Source organism: Triticum aestivum, chromosome 2A (assembly GCF_018294505.1).
Source record: "Triticum aestivum cultivar Chinese Spring chromosome 2A, IWGSC CS RefSeq v2.1, whole genome shotgun sequence".
NCBI lineage: Eukaryota > Viridiplantae > Streptophyta > Magnoliopsida > Poales > Poaceae > Triticum > Triticum aestivum.
In genome coordinates, this window is record NC_057797.1 from 698806222 (window position 1) to 698819909 (window position 13688).

General features: G+C 49.0%; 1 protein-coding gene across 3 annotated transcripts; it reads left to right on the forward strand.

Moving 5' to 3' along the window:
• Positions 1-2553: 2553 nt before the first annotated feature.
• LOC123186013 (E3 ubiquitin-protein ligase RNF14) lies at positions 2554-11510 on the forward strand. Of its 3 annotated transcripts, XM_044597811.1 has the most exons (8): positions 2737-2935; positions 3430-3504; positions 3601-4150; positions 4590-4975; positions 5200-5399; positions 5498-5642; positions 5797-5883; positions 10800-11510. In XM_044597811.1, the coding sequence occupies exons 2-8, from the start codon at positions 3433-3435 to the stop codon at positions 10845-10847; spliced, it is 1488 nt and encodes a 495-aa protein (XP_044453746.1). In that variant the 5' UTR covers positions 2737-2935; positions 3430-3432; the 3' UTR covers positions 10848-11510. The 3 variants fall into 3 exon arrangements, with proteins under 3 accessions (XP_044453747.1, XP_044453748.1, XP_044453746.1); XM_044597812.1 differs by lacking the exon at positions 10800-11510 and having other exon boundaries at positions 2554-2935; positions 5797-6052; XM_044597813.1 differs by lacking the exons at positions 3430-3504; positions 10800-11510 and having other exon boundaries at positions 2556-2935; positions 5797-6052.
• The last annotated feature ends 2178 nt before the right edge of the window (positions 11511-13688 follow it).

The following is a 13688-nucleotide window of genomic DNA, read 5'->3' on the forward strand; positions in this document are numbered from 1 at the left end:
CCGACGGACATGGTTGTGCTGGCGATCGGTCGATGGGCGAGATTAAAGTGTTGAGAGGATGACATGCCGTGAGGCAGTGTGGAGCGGTCGAGGTGACTGCGTAGTTTGGTCCTCGCCAAATCCAGCAACGTTGGCGATGATATTATATGCGTTTATTTAGGCGTCGACGACAAGAAGCGGCCAAATCAAAATGGGGGACGAGCGCGAGGGGTGCTACAGTGTGACGGTTGTGGCGTGTGGAGGCAGGTAGGACGGTGAAAAGTGGACGAGGTGGTTGCGCAATTCGTTCCTCGTCGAAACGTGATGGTGCTGGGGCCTGGGTGCGTTGAATGCGGTGACAACAATGGCAGGCGTAGATGCGTCGATTTAGGCACCAACAACGAGAAGCGACCGAATCAAAGGAGAGGAGAGTGGTGAGTGCTGCAGGGTGTTGGTGGTGGCAAGTGGTGGCGCGGCCTCCTCCTCCTCGAAACTTCGCTGTTGTTTGCACAACATCGGCCGTGGAAGCCACAGGCCCACCGACGACCCGATGTCGTTCGAGGGCAGTCAAATAGACCTATAAGGACTAGGGCGTTTCCTATTTGACGCCCGCGAGCGTCCAGATACTACTGTGCTTCCGCTGAAGCGCTCGAGAGTGCACCGTGAAACGGGCCGGCCCAATTCCAGCGTCAAAGGAGGCAAAATGGTTCTGGAACCTTCTAGAAGGATACGTCAACCGATTTTTTTCTGTTTTTTTTCTTTTTGCCGGTTTTCTGGTTTTCTCCGTTTTCCTTTTTCTTTTTTGTTGTGTTTGTTTTTTCTGTTTCTGCTTCTATTTCTTTCCTTTTATTTATCCTTTTTCGTTTTTATTTTATCCTTTGTTTTCAAAAACATTTTCATTTTGCTCATGATTTCAAAAATTCTTCACAGTTTCAAATTTGATTCACTTTTTAAAATTTTGTTCACAATTCAAAAAATTGTTCATCGTATTTCACAAAATTATTCAACATGTATTTACATGTTGTTTAGCGTATTTCACAAAAATGTTCAATGTGTAGTTCAAATTGTTCAGCGTATATTACATAAAATGTTCAATGTATATTTAAAAGTTGTCCATCGTATATCACCAAAATGTTCAATGTGTTTTAAATATTGTTCGGTGTTTATAACAAAAATGTTCAATGTGCAGTTAAAAGTTGTTCAACGTATATTAAAAAAAGTTCAATATATAGCTAAAATTTGTTTATCGTACGTAAAAGAATCAATAAATGTTTGAATTCATAATTGTATTCATGTTTTAATAATTTTCACGTTCTTTAAAAAATACGTTTTAAAATTCTAGTTTTGAAATTTGTTCAAAAAAACATTATTCATTTTCTAAGGAAGAAAAATCGATCTGCCGGTGCACATAGCACTTCAAGGGTGGCGCCGTCATTAAAGACATGCCCAGTCCCTTGATGCAGTGGTTGGCAACACTGTTAACCAGAGTTAGGTCGAGAGCTCGACTCCATCATATGATGGTATTTTTTCCATTCTTATTATGTTCCCTCGACTCCTAGGAATGGGCCGGCCCGCTTGCACAAAACCTTCAGCGAAAACTCCCCTGTTTGACGCTAACGAGCGTCGAACAGGAGCTCTCACGAACTAGACCCATGACAACAAGGTGAAGCCCTCGACATTGGGCCGGCCCGTTCAAAGAAAAGGAGGAAAAACTAATAAATACAAAATTTAATGGACTAAAGTACATGAGAAACAAAAGAAGAAGAAAAAGGCAAAAAGGAAATTCTGAAACTGGTATGAACCAATCTATAGAACCTTACCAAAACCACTCTAGAGGTTATAGTGTTGGGCTGCCCAGTTTAGTAGAGCGCCAGAAGTGAAGCGGGGCTCTCACAATAAGCAAGATACCCTACGGAAGAATAGTGCCAACGATCTTTAATAGGATTTACCTCTTAATATCGTTTTAAGTCTCTTTATTTATATGTCTTAATATTTGCATGCCATCGTTGATGACCTTTGAGCTTAGGCCCGCCCGTATTGGGCTTCCATCCCACGCATCTGTGGGTGCGACCTTGGCTTGCCTATTGCGAGACGAAGCAACATCTCGGCTCCGGCGCCTGGTAATTGGACCGGCCAACATACTGTTTTCTGCATTTCTTTTTTATTTTACTATTTTTAATTGTATTTATGAAATGAAAAATATTACATATTCATCAATTTAAAAAATCTTTAGAAAACCCAAAATGTCAATATATTCCAAAAAAATGCGAAAAATGTTTAATACTCCCTTCGTTTGTTTTTATAAGACATTTCAGACAGCTTGCTTTGTACTGTTTTGGAGTGAGTATACATATTCCAAAACTTAAATTTGATTGATTTTTGCAACATTGTGATTTCCTAACGGGCGGTACACATAATGTTAGAAAATGCGTGCATGTAGAGTTTCCACCAAAAAGGAAGGGTACCAATAAAAGAAATCCAAAAAGGGAACCTGAGAAATGTTACCTATTCAAACACAAGCCCAACGGGCCGAGGGCTGGACCAGAAAAAATTCCCAACGGGGGTGCGACAAAAGCGAGCAACGCCTACGACTACGATCCCGACGCAAGACCAACTCCAAGCTCTCGCCATCCATGGCAGCAGCTTCCGTCGGCGCCACGACATCGCGATTGGTGCGACCACACCACGATCACTCATTCACTCCCCGGAATCCTCACCCGGGGGCTCTTCCTCGTCTTCCTCACGCGCCGTGGAGGCGCGGCCGGTGTCGTCCTGTGATGGCGGCGCCGAGGAGGACGTGCCCGACCTGGACTCCCCGTGGGTCGCGGCGGCCGAGGCGGAGTCGAGACTGGAGGAGGCCGCGATCGCCTCGGCTGCGGCAGGACTCACCCTCTGCGCCGAGGACGAGGCAGAGGCGGAGGAGATACGTGACAACCTGCAGCGGCAGGACGATGAGGTGCAGTATTACTAGTCCACCGATATCAAATTGCAGGATCTCACTTGTCCTATATATCCAACATATTGATCTATGGTGTGAACTGTGGTTGTTAAGGTTTTGGGCGGGGTTCGACTTTGGTTCTTCTGAAAACAGGGAAGCATTGTGATCAATTTGTATAGCTTGAACAGACTGATACTAAACCTTGATGAATTGTCTCGTCTGAAATTTAATTTACCGCACTAGCTACTAATTTACCAGATCGGATAAAAGGCGATTCACGGTTGCAATGGTGGAGTAGCAGTTAGAACGAGATTGATGCAGTGGAGACTTGTTTCTGTTCTCAAGAACCTGATGCCAAACTGGAGTGTTTGCACTTACATGCAGTTCCCCGGACTCGTTTATTTTGATTTTCCGACTCTTGCTGCTTATTTCAAGCTTTGATGCTTACTTTTATTTCCAAATTGTTTGATGCTTACGTTTTTCACCTTCGGTCATTTGTTTGCTCACTGCAGCTGATGGCATTAGAAGCAATATATGGAGATGACCTTGTTGAATTTAAAAGCAGAGGAGGGCTCCGTTATTTCCAGGTTTCTTATGTTGTATTGTTGTTCACTAATATCCAATTTCATTGCTTCCTGGATAGTGTAAATTGGGGCTTAATACTTTGATTTTTTTAAGTACAGATTTACATACGTTACGATCTGCCTGATGGTGCTGACGTGTGCGCTAAGCTTTCTTCCCTTAGTGAAAACTCAAAACATGGAGGATGTCCTGATGGTGGTAGCAAAGACCATGACAATGCATCAGATGAATTCTCTTACACTACCAACTTGAAGTACTTGCCTCCTTTGGTGTTGACATGCTTACTTCCAAAATCATATCCTAGCAAGGACCCACCATATTTCACTCTCACCGCTAAATGGATGGATGAGCATAATGTTTCTCAACTGTGTGAGATGCTTGACACCATCCGTGCAGAGTTGCAGGGGCAAGAAGTGGTTTATCAATGGGTTGAGTGGATACACAACTCTTCATTGTCACATCTCTGGTTTGATGGCAAAATAATGTTAGGCCAAGACATCCCAACACCCAAAGGAGATACGCGTGCAATCTCAAGGAGTGTATCGTTAGAGTCTGTGATCCCCTCAATGCTCAGCTACTGTAGTAAGAAGCATTACCAAGCTTTTCTTGAGGATCTCCATATGTGCATGATATGCCTCAACCAGAGCAAAGGTAAGTTTGTTTCCTTTATTCTTTCTTCTTTATTCAGCACAGATACATAGCAAGAGATCAATCTGGTACATTTAGTATGCTGTCTCTGCATCATTTGTAGGAAGAATGCTATTGGTTCTACTTCTATCGTGCTAGCTAATTCCACGTTGCAGTCTCATTGATATGTGGTGACTAATGCCTATGAAATTTCCGCACTTCATGGTACAGATGTGAACATATTCTGTAAATTTATTATGCTTCATACTATCTTTTTCCCACAAGGAAAGACTAGTGACCCCGTGACTCTTTTTGTAGAAAATAACATAATACGTTTTGATCTGTGTTTGTGAACAAAAAACATGTTATTCCTTTCTAATCATGTTTCTTGGGATGCTGAACTACGCTAGCACCAATCAAAGTTCGTTCGATAGCAAACTAACTTTCAATTTGTATCAATCAGGTTCAAACTTCATCAAGCTTCCATGCCAGCACCTGTTTTGTGTGAAGTGCATGGAGACATTGTGCAGAATGCATGTGAAGGAAGGGAGTGTGTTCCAGTTGGTATGCCCTGACACCAAGTGCAATGCTTCCATTCCACAACATGTCTTAAAGAGGCTTCTTAGCAAAGAAGAATTTGAACGCTGGGATAGGCTTGCTCTTGAGAAAGCGTTGGACTCGATGGCTGACGTGGTTTTCTGCCCAAAGTGTGTAATTGGTTGCGTGGAAGACGAGGATAACACTGCGCAGTGTCCAAAGTGTTCCTTCATCTTCTGCTCGTTTTGTAAGGAGCTCTGGCATCCAGGGAAGCAGTGCCTAACTCCAGAGCAAAAGATCCAGCACAGGAAGGTAAACGTGCTACTGATACCTCTTTATGTTTTAGCATCGGTGAGACCAAACGGGCGCCACACTTTCATGGACGGTTTGTAAGAAACTGATCTAATTTTGTGCATTATTCTGACCCAAAGACCATGATGAAATGACTTTATTTATCTTCTATTATAAAAAAATTGTGTCCTTTATTGATTTTAATGAGTATCTACCATTTTCTTCTGCAATTTTTATGACCACAGGCATCGGGCAGGATGAGTGAGAGGGAGATGGCGCAAGAACTGCTGAACATTAAAGAACTATACAAAGATGTTCGGTTATGTCCCCATTGTCGGATGGCGATCAGCAAAACTGCAGGCTGCAACAAAATGACGTGTGTCAGCTGTGGGAAATACTTTTGCTTCCGCTGTGGCAAGCCAGTCAGTGGCTACGATCATTTCAAGTAGGCAATTCTATGAAATCAGCTCACCCCCCCCCCCTTCCAGGGGGAGGCATCATGAATATCAGTTACTTACCTCTTTGTGCATATATACATTGCAGGGATTGCAAGCTCTTTGAGGCTAGGGATATTGCAGAATGGGAGAGAGAAATGGACCAAGTACAAATAGGTAACCAGATACGAGCCCAGCAGAAGCCATTAGGTGGCATCTTAAGATGCCCAAAATGCGGTGAGAGAAATTTCAAGGTAAACCTACCATTTGAATCTACGTACATCAACGCATGAATGGACCAGAATTCAGTCCATCTCACCGGAATCGCGTTGTGTGACGAATCCAATTTTCCTCTCTATACTCCTAAAACCGATTAATTGATGGTCATATATGTGTTTATGCATCCAGGATGACGAGAAATATCTATTTTGTTGGGCGTGCCGAGCCAGCTATTGTCAACTGTGCAAACGGGTGGTCGATAATAAGAGGATGAATGTTAACGTGACATATCTGTATAAGCTGTGTACGTTTATTTTTCTACCTTATCTCACCGAGCCTGTTCGGTTGGAGATCTTCACGGTAGTTCTTTCTTGGCTCTCAAGACTTTGTACACGAGGCCAATATATATTGAGCTGATCGCCCCTTTGCGTGGCGTGTCTTCCCTCGAACCTTTTCTTTCCCTATACGTTTATATGGTATCAGACAATTTCGATCTACAAACCTAGCTAGCTTCCGCCGCCAGCCTCCCAGCCTCCACCATGACGTCCTCGGCCGCCACCTCCTCCGCGATGGATGCTCTCACCTCCGGAGCCCTGTCCACCACCGTGGTCCAGGCCGCGTCGCCGGCGTCCCTCGCCATCAGCGTCAACGTTAAGACGCACATCCCGGTCGCCCTCGACCTCCAGGCTTCCAACTTCTCCAAGTGGAGTATGCTCATGAGCGTCCTCCTCGGCAAGTACGAGCTCTCCGGCCACATCTCCACCGACACCCCGGCCGCCGATCGCACCGCTGAGTGGTCGCGCCAGGACTACATCGTCCGCTCGTGGCTCTACGGCTCCGTCTCCGACGACATCCTCGACATCATCATGGCGCGGGACCAGACCGCGTTTCAGGCCTACGCGCTCATCCGCAACCTCTTCCTCGACAACCAGCTCACCCGCGCCGTCTACCTCGAGGCGGAATTCCGCGCCATCGTCCAGGGCGATCTCACCATCGCCGCGTACTGCCACAAGCTCAAGACTCTCTCCGACGCCCTCCGCGACGTTGGACAGCCCGTGATCGACACGACCCTGGTGCTCACCTGCCTCCGGGGGCTCAACCCCCGCTTTGCCGACATCATCACCCTTGTCTCTATGCAGGTCCCGACCCCGACGTTCTTGCAGACTCGCTCACTTCTGCTCCTCCGCGAGAATCAGCTCGCACATCCCGCCCTGGGCACGCACCCACCCGCCGCGTCCCAGATCGCGCTGTACGGGAACACCACCGGCTCTAGTCCATCCGGTGGCACCTCTGGAGGCAGCAGCGGCGGCGGTGGCACTGGTGGCGGCGGCAATGGCCGCTGGCAGAAGAAGAAGAACAAGAACACCGGCTTCTCGAACTCACCTGGCCCGTGGATCTGCTTCAACCCCTACACGGGCCAGGCGCAGCAGATGCAGCCCACCTGGAGGCCCGCTGGTGGTCCGCCTCCTCCCTCTGGCGGTCCTGGCGTCCTTGGGCCACGGCCTGTCGCCCCCAGCAGCAGATGCAGCGCTACTCCGGCCCATCCACCTGGGTTCCTCCTGGCCATCAAGCGTATACGACCCAGCTCGCTCCCCTGCATGGGCAGGCGTTCGGCACTGCTCCTCCACCTCCAGCTACGCCGTACGGCCCCGGTTCCGGCACCGGCGCCCCAGCCTGGGACTGCTCCGCCCTCATCGCCGCCCTCAACAACACCGCCAGCAGCTCCAATGTTGGCTCCACCACGCCAAGCCCATGGGTGATGGACTCCGGCGCCACTTCCCACATGGTTTCCGACCCCGGTATACTCTCTTCTCCCTCCCAAAATTCTCCTCCCTTCCAAGTCACCATTGGCAACGGTTCTTCTTTACCCATCTCCACCATTGGTCACACTACTATTTCTACACCCCACCGCACGTTTGATCTTAACAACGTTCTAGTAGTTCCTACCATCATTAAAAATCTCCTTTCTACTCGTCAATTTACTATTGATAATTCTTGTTCCGTGGAGTATGACCCCTTTGGTTTTTCTATCAAGGATCTTCAAACTCGGCGCGAGATCATACGCTTCAGTAGCCCCGGTCCACTCTACGAGTTTCATACAAGCACCAGCTCGCCATCGCCCTATGGACTTGTCGCCTCCACCAACCCCACCGAGCTGTGGCATCGCCGCTTAGGTCATCCAGGTCGTGACGCTATGTCACACTTAGCTAAAGATTTTGCTATTCCATGTAATAAGTCCACTATGGTTTGTCATGCGTGTCAACTAGGCAAGCACGTACGCCTACCATTCTCTAGGTCTCAAACTGTGTGCTTTGTTCCCTTTCAGTTAATCCATTGTGATTTATGGACCTCACCTGTTGCAAGCAATTCTGGTTTTAAATATTACCTTGTCATTGTGGATGATTTTTCTCATTTTATGTGGACTTATCCCCTTCGGCGCAAATCCGACACTTGTGATATCCTCATTAATTTCTTCGCCTACGCACGCACACAATTCAATCTTCCCATAGTCTCTCTACAAACCGACAATGGCACCGAGTTCGTTAACTCTAAACTAGTCGAGTTCTTGGCTCGAAACGGCACCCACCTTCGCATGTCCTGCCCTTATACGTCTCCACAAAACGGTAAAGCTGAGCGTGCCTTGCGCACCCTCAACGATATCACTCGCACCCTCCTCTTCCAAGCACACATGCCACCCTCATACTGGGCAGAGGCCCTTGCCGCGGCAACGTTCCTCATCAATCGCCGTCCATGTCAAGCTGTAGAGTTTCGCATCCCATACACCCTCCTTCACAACAAAACTCCATCCTTCTCCGACCTCCGTGTCTTCGGTTGCTTATGCTACCCTAACCAGTCCGCCACGGCTCCTCATAAACTCGCTGCGCGATCCACTACCTGCGTTTTCCTTGGCTACCCATCTTCGCACCGTGGCTACAGGTGCCTCGACCTCAATTCTCGTCGAGTTCTGACGTCTCGTCACGTTATTTTCGACGAAAATTCGTTTCCGTTCGCGACCACGCAACCAGCCCAGCCTGCTGAGTCCCTAGACTTCTTGCTGGACCCTGAGCCTTTCCCGGTCGTACTAGCACCAGCCCAGCCCATCACGCATGCTTCTCCTGAGACCAGCATGCATGGCTCCTCATCCACGCGCGCGCCTAGCTTCCCGACGTGCGCGACCACACCTGCGCCTAGCTCGCGTACGTCTTCTCTAGCGCACAGCTTGCCGGTCGCCGGTACCTCTCCGTCTTCCGAGTCTCCTGCCTCGGTTTCGGCTTCCACTCCTCCGCCTCCACCCCCGCCACCACCTCCGCCTCGGACCCGCACCCGCGCTCCTTCCGTTCCGGCGGTTAACACACATCCTATGCTTACACGTGCCAAACACGGCATTGTTCAGCCTGTCGATAAACTAAATCTTTCGGCCATCCACTCTTCCGTCTCTCCGATACCCAAAACATACCGGGGTGCTCTTCAGGATCCATTGTGGCGCGCTGCTATGACTGAGGAGTATGATGCTCTAATTCACAACCGCACGTGGTCTCTTGTTCCTTGTCCGGTTGGTGCCAATATTGTTTCAGGGAAGTGGATCTTCAAGCACAAGTTTGGTTCTGATGGTGCTCTCGCTCGCTACAAGGCGCGCTGGGTTGTTCGTGGCTTCTCTCAGCAGCCGGGCGTTGACTTCGACGAGACGTTCAGTCCTGTCGTCAAGCCCGCCACCATCCGTGTCGTCCTCAGCATCGCCGTCTCTCGTGCATGGCCGATACACCAGCTCGACGTCAAGAACGCCTTTCTCCATGGTAATCTTGACGAGGTGGTCTACTGCGAGCAACCACCTGGCTTCATCGACTCTGATCATCCTCAGCATGTCTGTCGGCTCCACAAGTCCCTCTATGGCCTCAAGCAGGCTCCTCGGGCTTGGTACCAGCGCTTTGCTCACTACGCGCACCGTCTCGGCTTCGTCGCCTCTCAGTGCGACGTCTCCCTGTTTGTCCTTCGACGGGGCGACGACCTGGCTTATTTGCTTCTCTATGTGGACGATATTATCCTCACCGCTTCCAGCGCTGGTCTTCTTCAGCACATCACCGGTCTTCTTCATCGCGAGTTCTCCATGACCGATCTCGGGGATCTGTCCTACTTCCTCGGCATCTCGGTCACTCGCTCGCCGTCAGGGATGATGCTGTCCCAGCGCCAGTACGCCATCGACCTCTTGCAGCGCGCCGGTATGCTGGAGTGCAACCCGTGTCCTACTCCCATAGACACCCGTTGCAAACTTGCAGCTGATGACGGTCCTCTCGTCGCGGATCCCACTGAGTACCGCAGCTTTGCAGGCGCCCTTCAGTACCTGACTCTGACGCGCCCCGACATCGCACATGCTGTCCAGCAGGCATGCCTCTACATGCATGCTCCTCGGGAACCGCATCTCAACCTCGTCAAGCGGATTCTCCGATATGTCCGTGGTACACTGGATCTTGGTCTCTGGCTGCGTTCTTCCTCGGCTTCGACACTCACCGCGTACTCCGATGCGGACTGGGCTGGCTGCCCCGACACTCGCCGATCTACCTCCGGCTATTGTGTCTATCTTGGTGATAACCTTGTGTCCTGGTCATCCAAACGCCAGGCCACGGTATCTCGTTCGAGCGCCGAAGCAGAGTACCGCGCCGTGGCTCATGTCGTGGCTGAGTGTTGTTGGCTTCGCCAACTTCTCCAGGAACTCCAGCGTCCCCTTCACTCCGCTACAGTCGTCTTCTGTGATAATGTCAGCGCTGTTTACATGGCTTGCAACCCGGTTCAGCATCGCCGTACGAAGCACATCGAGATTGACATTCACTTTGTTCGGGAAAAGGTGTCTCTCGGTCAGATTCGGGTTCTTCATGTGCCGTCCTCACAGCAGTTTGCAGATATTATGACGAAGGGTCTGCCGTCCCAGCTGTTTTTGGATTTTCGGTACAGTCTATGCGTTCGCTCGCCCGACGCATTGACTGCGGGGGGATGTTAACGTGACATATCTGTATAAGCTGTGTACGTTTATTTTTCTACCTTATCTCACCGAGCCTGTTCGGTTGGAGATCTTCACGGTAGTTCTTTCTTGGCTCTCAAGACTTTGTACACGAGGCCAATATATATTGAGCTGATCGCCCCTTTGCGTGGCGTGTCTTCCCTCGAACCTTTTCTTTCCCTATACGTTTATAATGAAGAGCGAGCATTGGGGATCGATTGAGTGTCTGGGGCTTGATAAATTCTAGTATTACATACGTATTCTCACCGTCACATTTCTTGCAACTCTAGGTCGAGTTTGCGATTACTAAACCAAATCAAACACTACCTTCGCAGTCAAAATATCAACACTCCGTGTGACTCCCGACTCCGCCTCGCGCCGCCTCCCCGGGCGGCGGCCGGGGCGGCTCCTCCGCGCCTTCTCCTCGCCCCCACCCCTCCGTCCTCCCTCCCCCGCCGCCGCCGGACAGCGCCCCCGGATCTGGCCGGGTGGCTCGGCGGCGGCGGGCCTTCTTTTCCCCCGCGCGCAGCGCCCTTCCCGGGGCAGGGCTCGGCGGCGGGTGCAGCTCGGCTGGCGGTGGTCCGGCGTCCTGGTGGCGGGGGCCGGCGGCTGGCGCGGTGGTGGCGCTGCCTCTTGGCGGCGGGGTGGCCTGGTGGCGCTGGTGGCCGGCGACGCGCCCCCGGCCCAGATCTGGGCCCTTAGGGCCCTATCTGGGTCCTAGCGGGCCGGCGCCGGCGTGGCCTTGCTGTCTACGGCTCGGTGTGGAGGAGGAGCGGCTCGGATGTGGGCGGCGGCGCCGTTGGCGTGCCGGCAGCAACGCGAGGGCGGGAGCTTTACGGGCCCACGAGGGCTCGGCCGGGCCTGTGGGCCTACGGGCCTGGTGTGCTCCTGCTATTGCGTCCGGACGGCTAGCGTCGCTGACGGTGGAGGTGGGGCCCTCCCGCGTGCCGACGGTGCTGCTGCCCTAGTCCCGGCTCTGATTCTTCGCCTTGTTGTCCTCATTTCGCGGTGTCGTGGTGAGACGGCGTGGGGGCCTCTTGACCGTGTTGGCGCTGGGTGGTGGTTGGTTTGGTGGCTGGCTCCGGAGCGCCCGAGGTGCGGGTTGGGATCGGGGGAAACCCCTGTCGGCTTGGCCGACACCGGCGCGGTGGCGCCTGTGGGTGCCACCTGACCTTCCGGGAGGGCGTCGGGGGCTACCCTTCCTCTCGCCTCGTCGTGTACCGGGGGAAACCCTTGGCAGCAGCGTCGTCATCGTCGCGATCCTTCTTGGAGGTGTTGATAGGTGCCGGCGCTTCGGAGTCTTGGAGCCTAGTGGAAGATCCCGGTGGGCGCAGCGTTCGCGAGGCTTCTTCGTTTTCGTTGATCCGCCGTTGTCGGCATTTGTTTCTTTTGCTCTTTCTCTGTCGTTTCTTTTGGGCGTGACTGTGCTGCTTCCGCCCCAGCACCTATCCTTGTACGGCTTGGTTGGTTGCTTTGTATACAAAGCGGGGGGAAATTCTTTTTCGATAAAATGTGTGAAATATGGGAGAAATGGTCAGTCAGCAAAATGATTGAAATAGGTGGAATCTACTTACACTAACGAAATTATCACAATCCTTCTGAACATGAGACAGTTCACACTGCATGCGCATCGACCTGGTGATATGGGAGAACTTGCCTCGTGCTAACAAGCCAATGTCCGCTTGTTATAAATTTCATACGAACAATTATTAGTACTCCTTACATTCCCTTATACAAGTCCGCTTCATATTTTTATGTCTATAATTTTTTACCATTAATTTTACCAACAAAAAATGAGTTATATGTCACAAAAAGTATTTCATTGGATGCACATTCAAAGAACTGTCCGGTGATATATTTTTTAGAGTGAATTCCGGTTTTTACTCCCTAGTTTGACATTTTTGACACTAATTACCCTATTTAGCCGGATTTCATCTGTTTTACCCCATTTAGCAAAATTATTGTCAGAATTTACCCTGTTTACAATTTTGTGAGTGTTCTGACCAATGAAAAAAATAGCGCGCTACAGTAAAATAGCGGCGACCTCAAAATGTGCTATTAGCGTGCTATATCATGCTATAGCGTGCTATTAGCGAGATGTTGTACACCGATATATTTAGCGAGACAATTCTCAATACGCTATAGCGTGCTATTAGTGATGCTATAGCGCGCTATTTTTTTCAGTGGTTCTGACCGATGGGTGCCAATTGTAAGGTCCAGGGCATGCCACATAGGAAAAAAACCATCAGGAAAAAAAACCACCTACGGCATGTTCCTATTGAATAAATTAAAGAAGAAATTGTTACTGATATAATCTGAAATTATGTAATCCCTTTGTTTCATAATTTAGTGCGTATAAATTTTTTAGTAAGTCAAATTTCGTCAACTTTAATCAAGTTTATAGAGAAAAAGTATCTATATTTATATTTTCAATTCATCTCACTACAGAAAACACAAGATCAACTTCCATATTATATTTATTTTGTATTTCTATTGTAGATATTTTTCTCAACGATGGTCAAACTTTGTGATCTTTGACTTTAAGAAAAAAACCATGTGCACTACATTGTGAAATGGAGGTAGTATATTTTTCTTCAGTATTATCATATACAACCTCAAGTATGTATGATTCTGTGGATTAGATTAACAATGGTGTAAATATATTGCTTCACTAACTTTGATGCATGTACATATCTGAATACCTAGTCAAGAATGAACTATGTAAATGATGTTTTAGAACTTTGCTTTCCCATATTAGCAAATACTCCCTCCGTCCGCGAATAAGTGTACATCTAGCTTTTGTTCTAAGTCAAAGTTTTAAAATTTTGACCAACTTTATAGAAAATAATAGTAACATATATGACATCAAATTGATAGATTATCAAAGTACATTTCAAAACGAATCTAGTGATACTAATTTGGTGTCATAAATGCTTTTACTTTTTCCTAGAAAGATGGTCAAAGTTTTAAAACTTTGACTTAAAACAAAAGCTAGATATACATTTATTCATGGACGGAGAGAGTATGTTAACCGGTAGAGTGTTAGTATATGTTCCCTGAGGTGTTTGCGATCATATCGAGCCTGGCT

Coding starts and splice junctions, on each gene's coding strand:
- LOC123186013 (XM_044597812.1), top strand. CDS start 3,433: ATGGCATTAGAAGCAATATATGGAGATGACCTTGTTGAATTTAAAAGC. Junction 4,151..4,589: donor ATGCCTCAACCAGAGCAAAG/GTAAGTTTGTTT, acceptor TGTATCAATCAG/GTTCAAACTTCATCAAGCTT. Junction 5,643..5,796: donor GCGGTGAGAGAAATTTCAAG/GTAAACCTACCA, acceptor TTATGCATCCAG/GATGACGAGAAATATCTATT.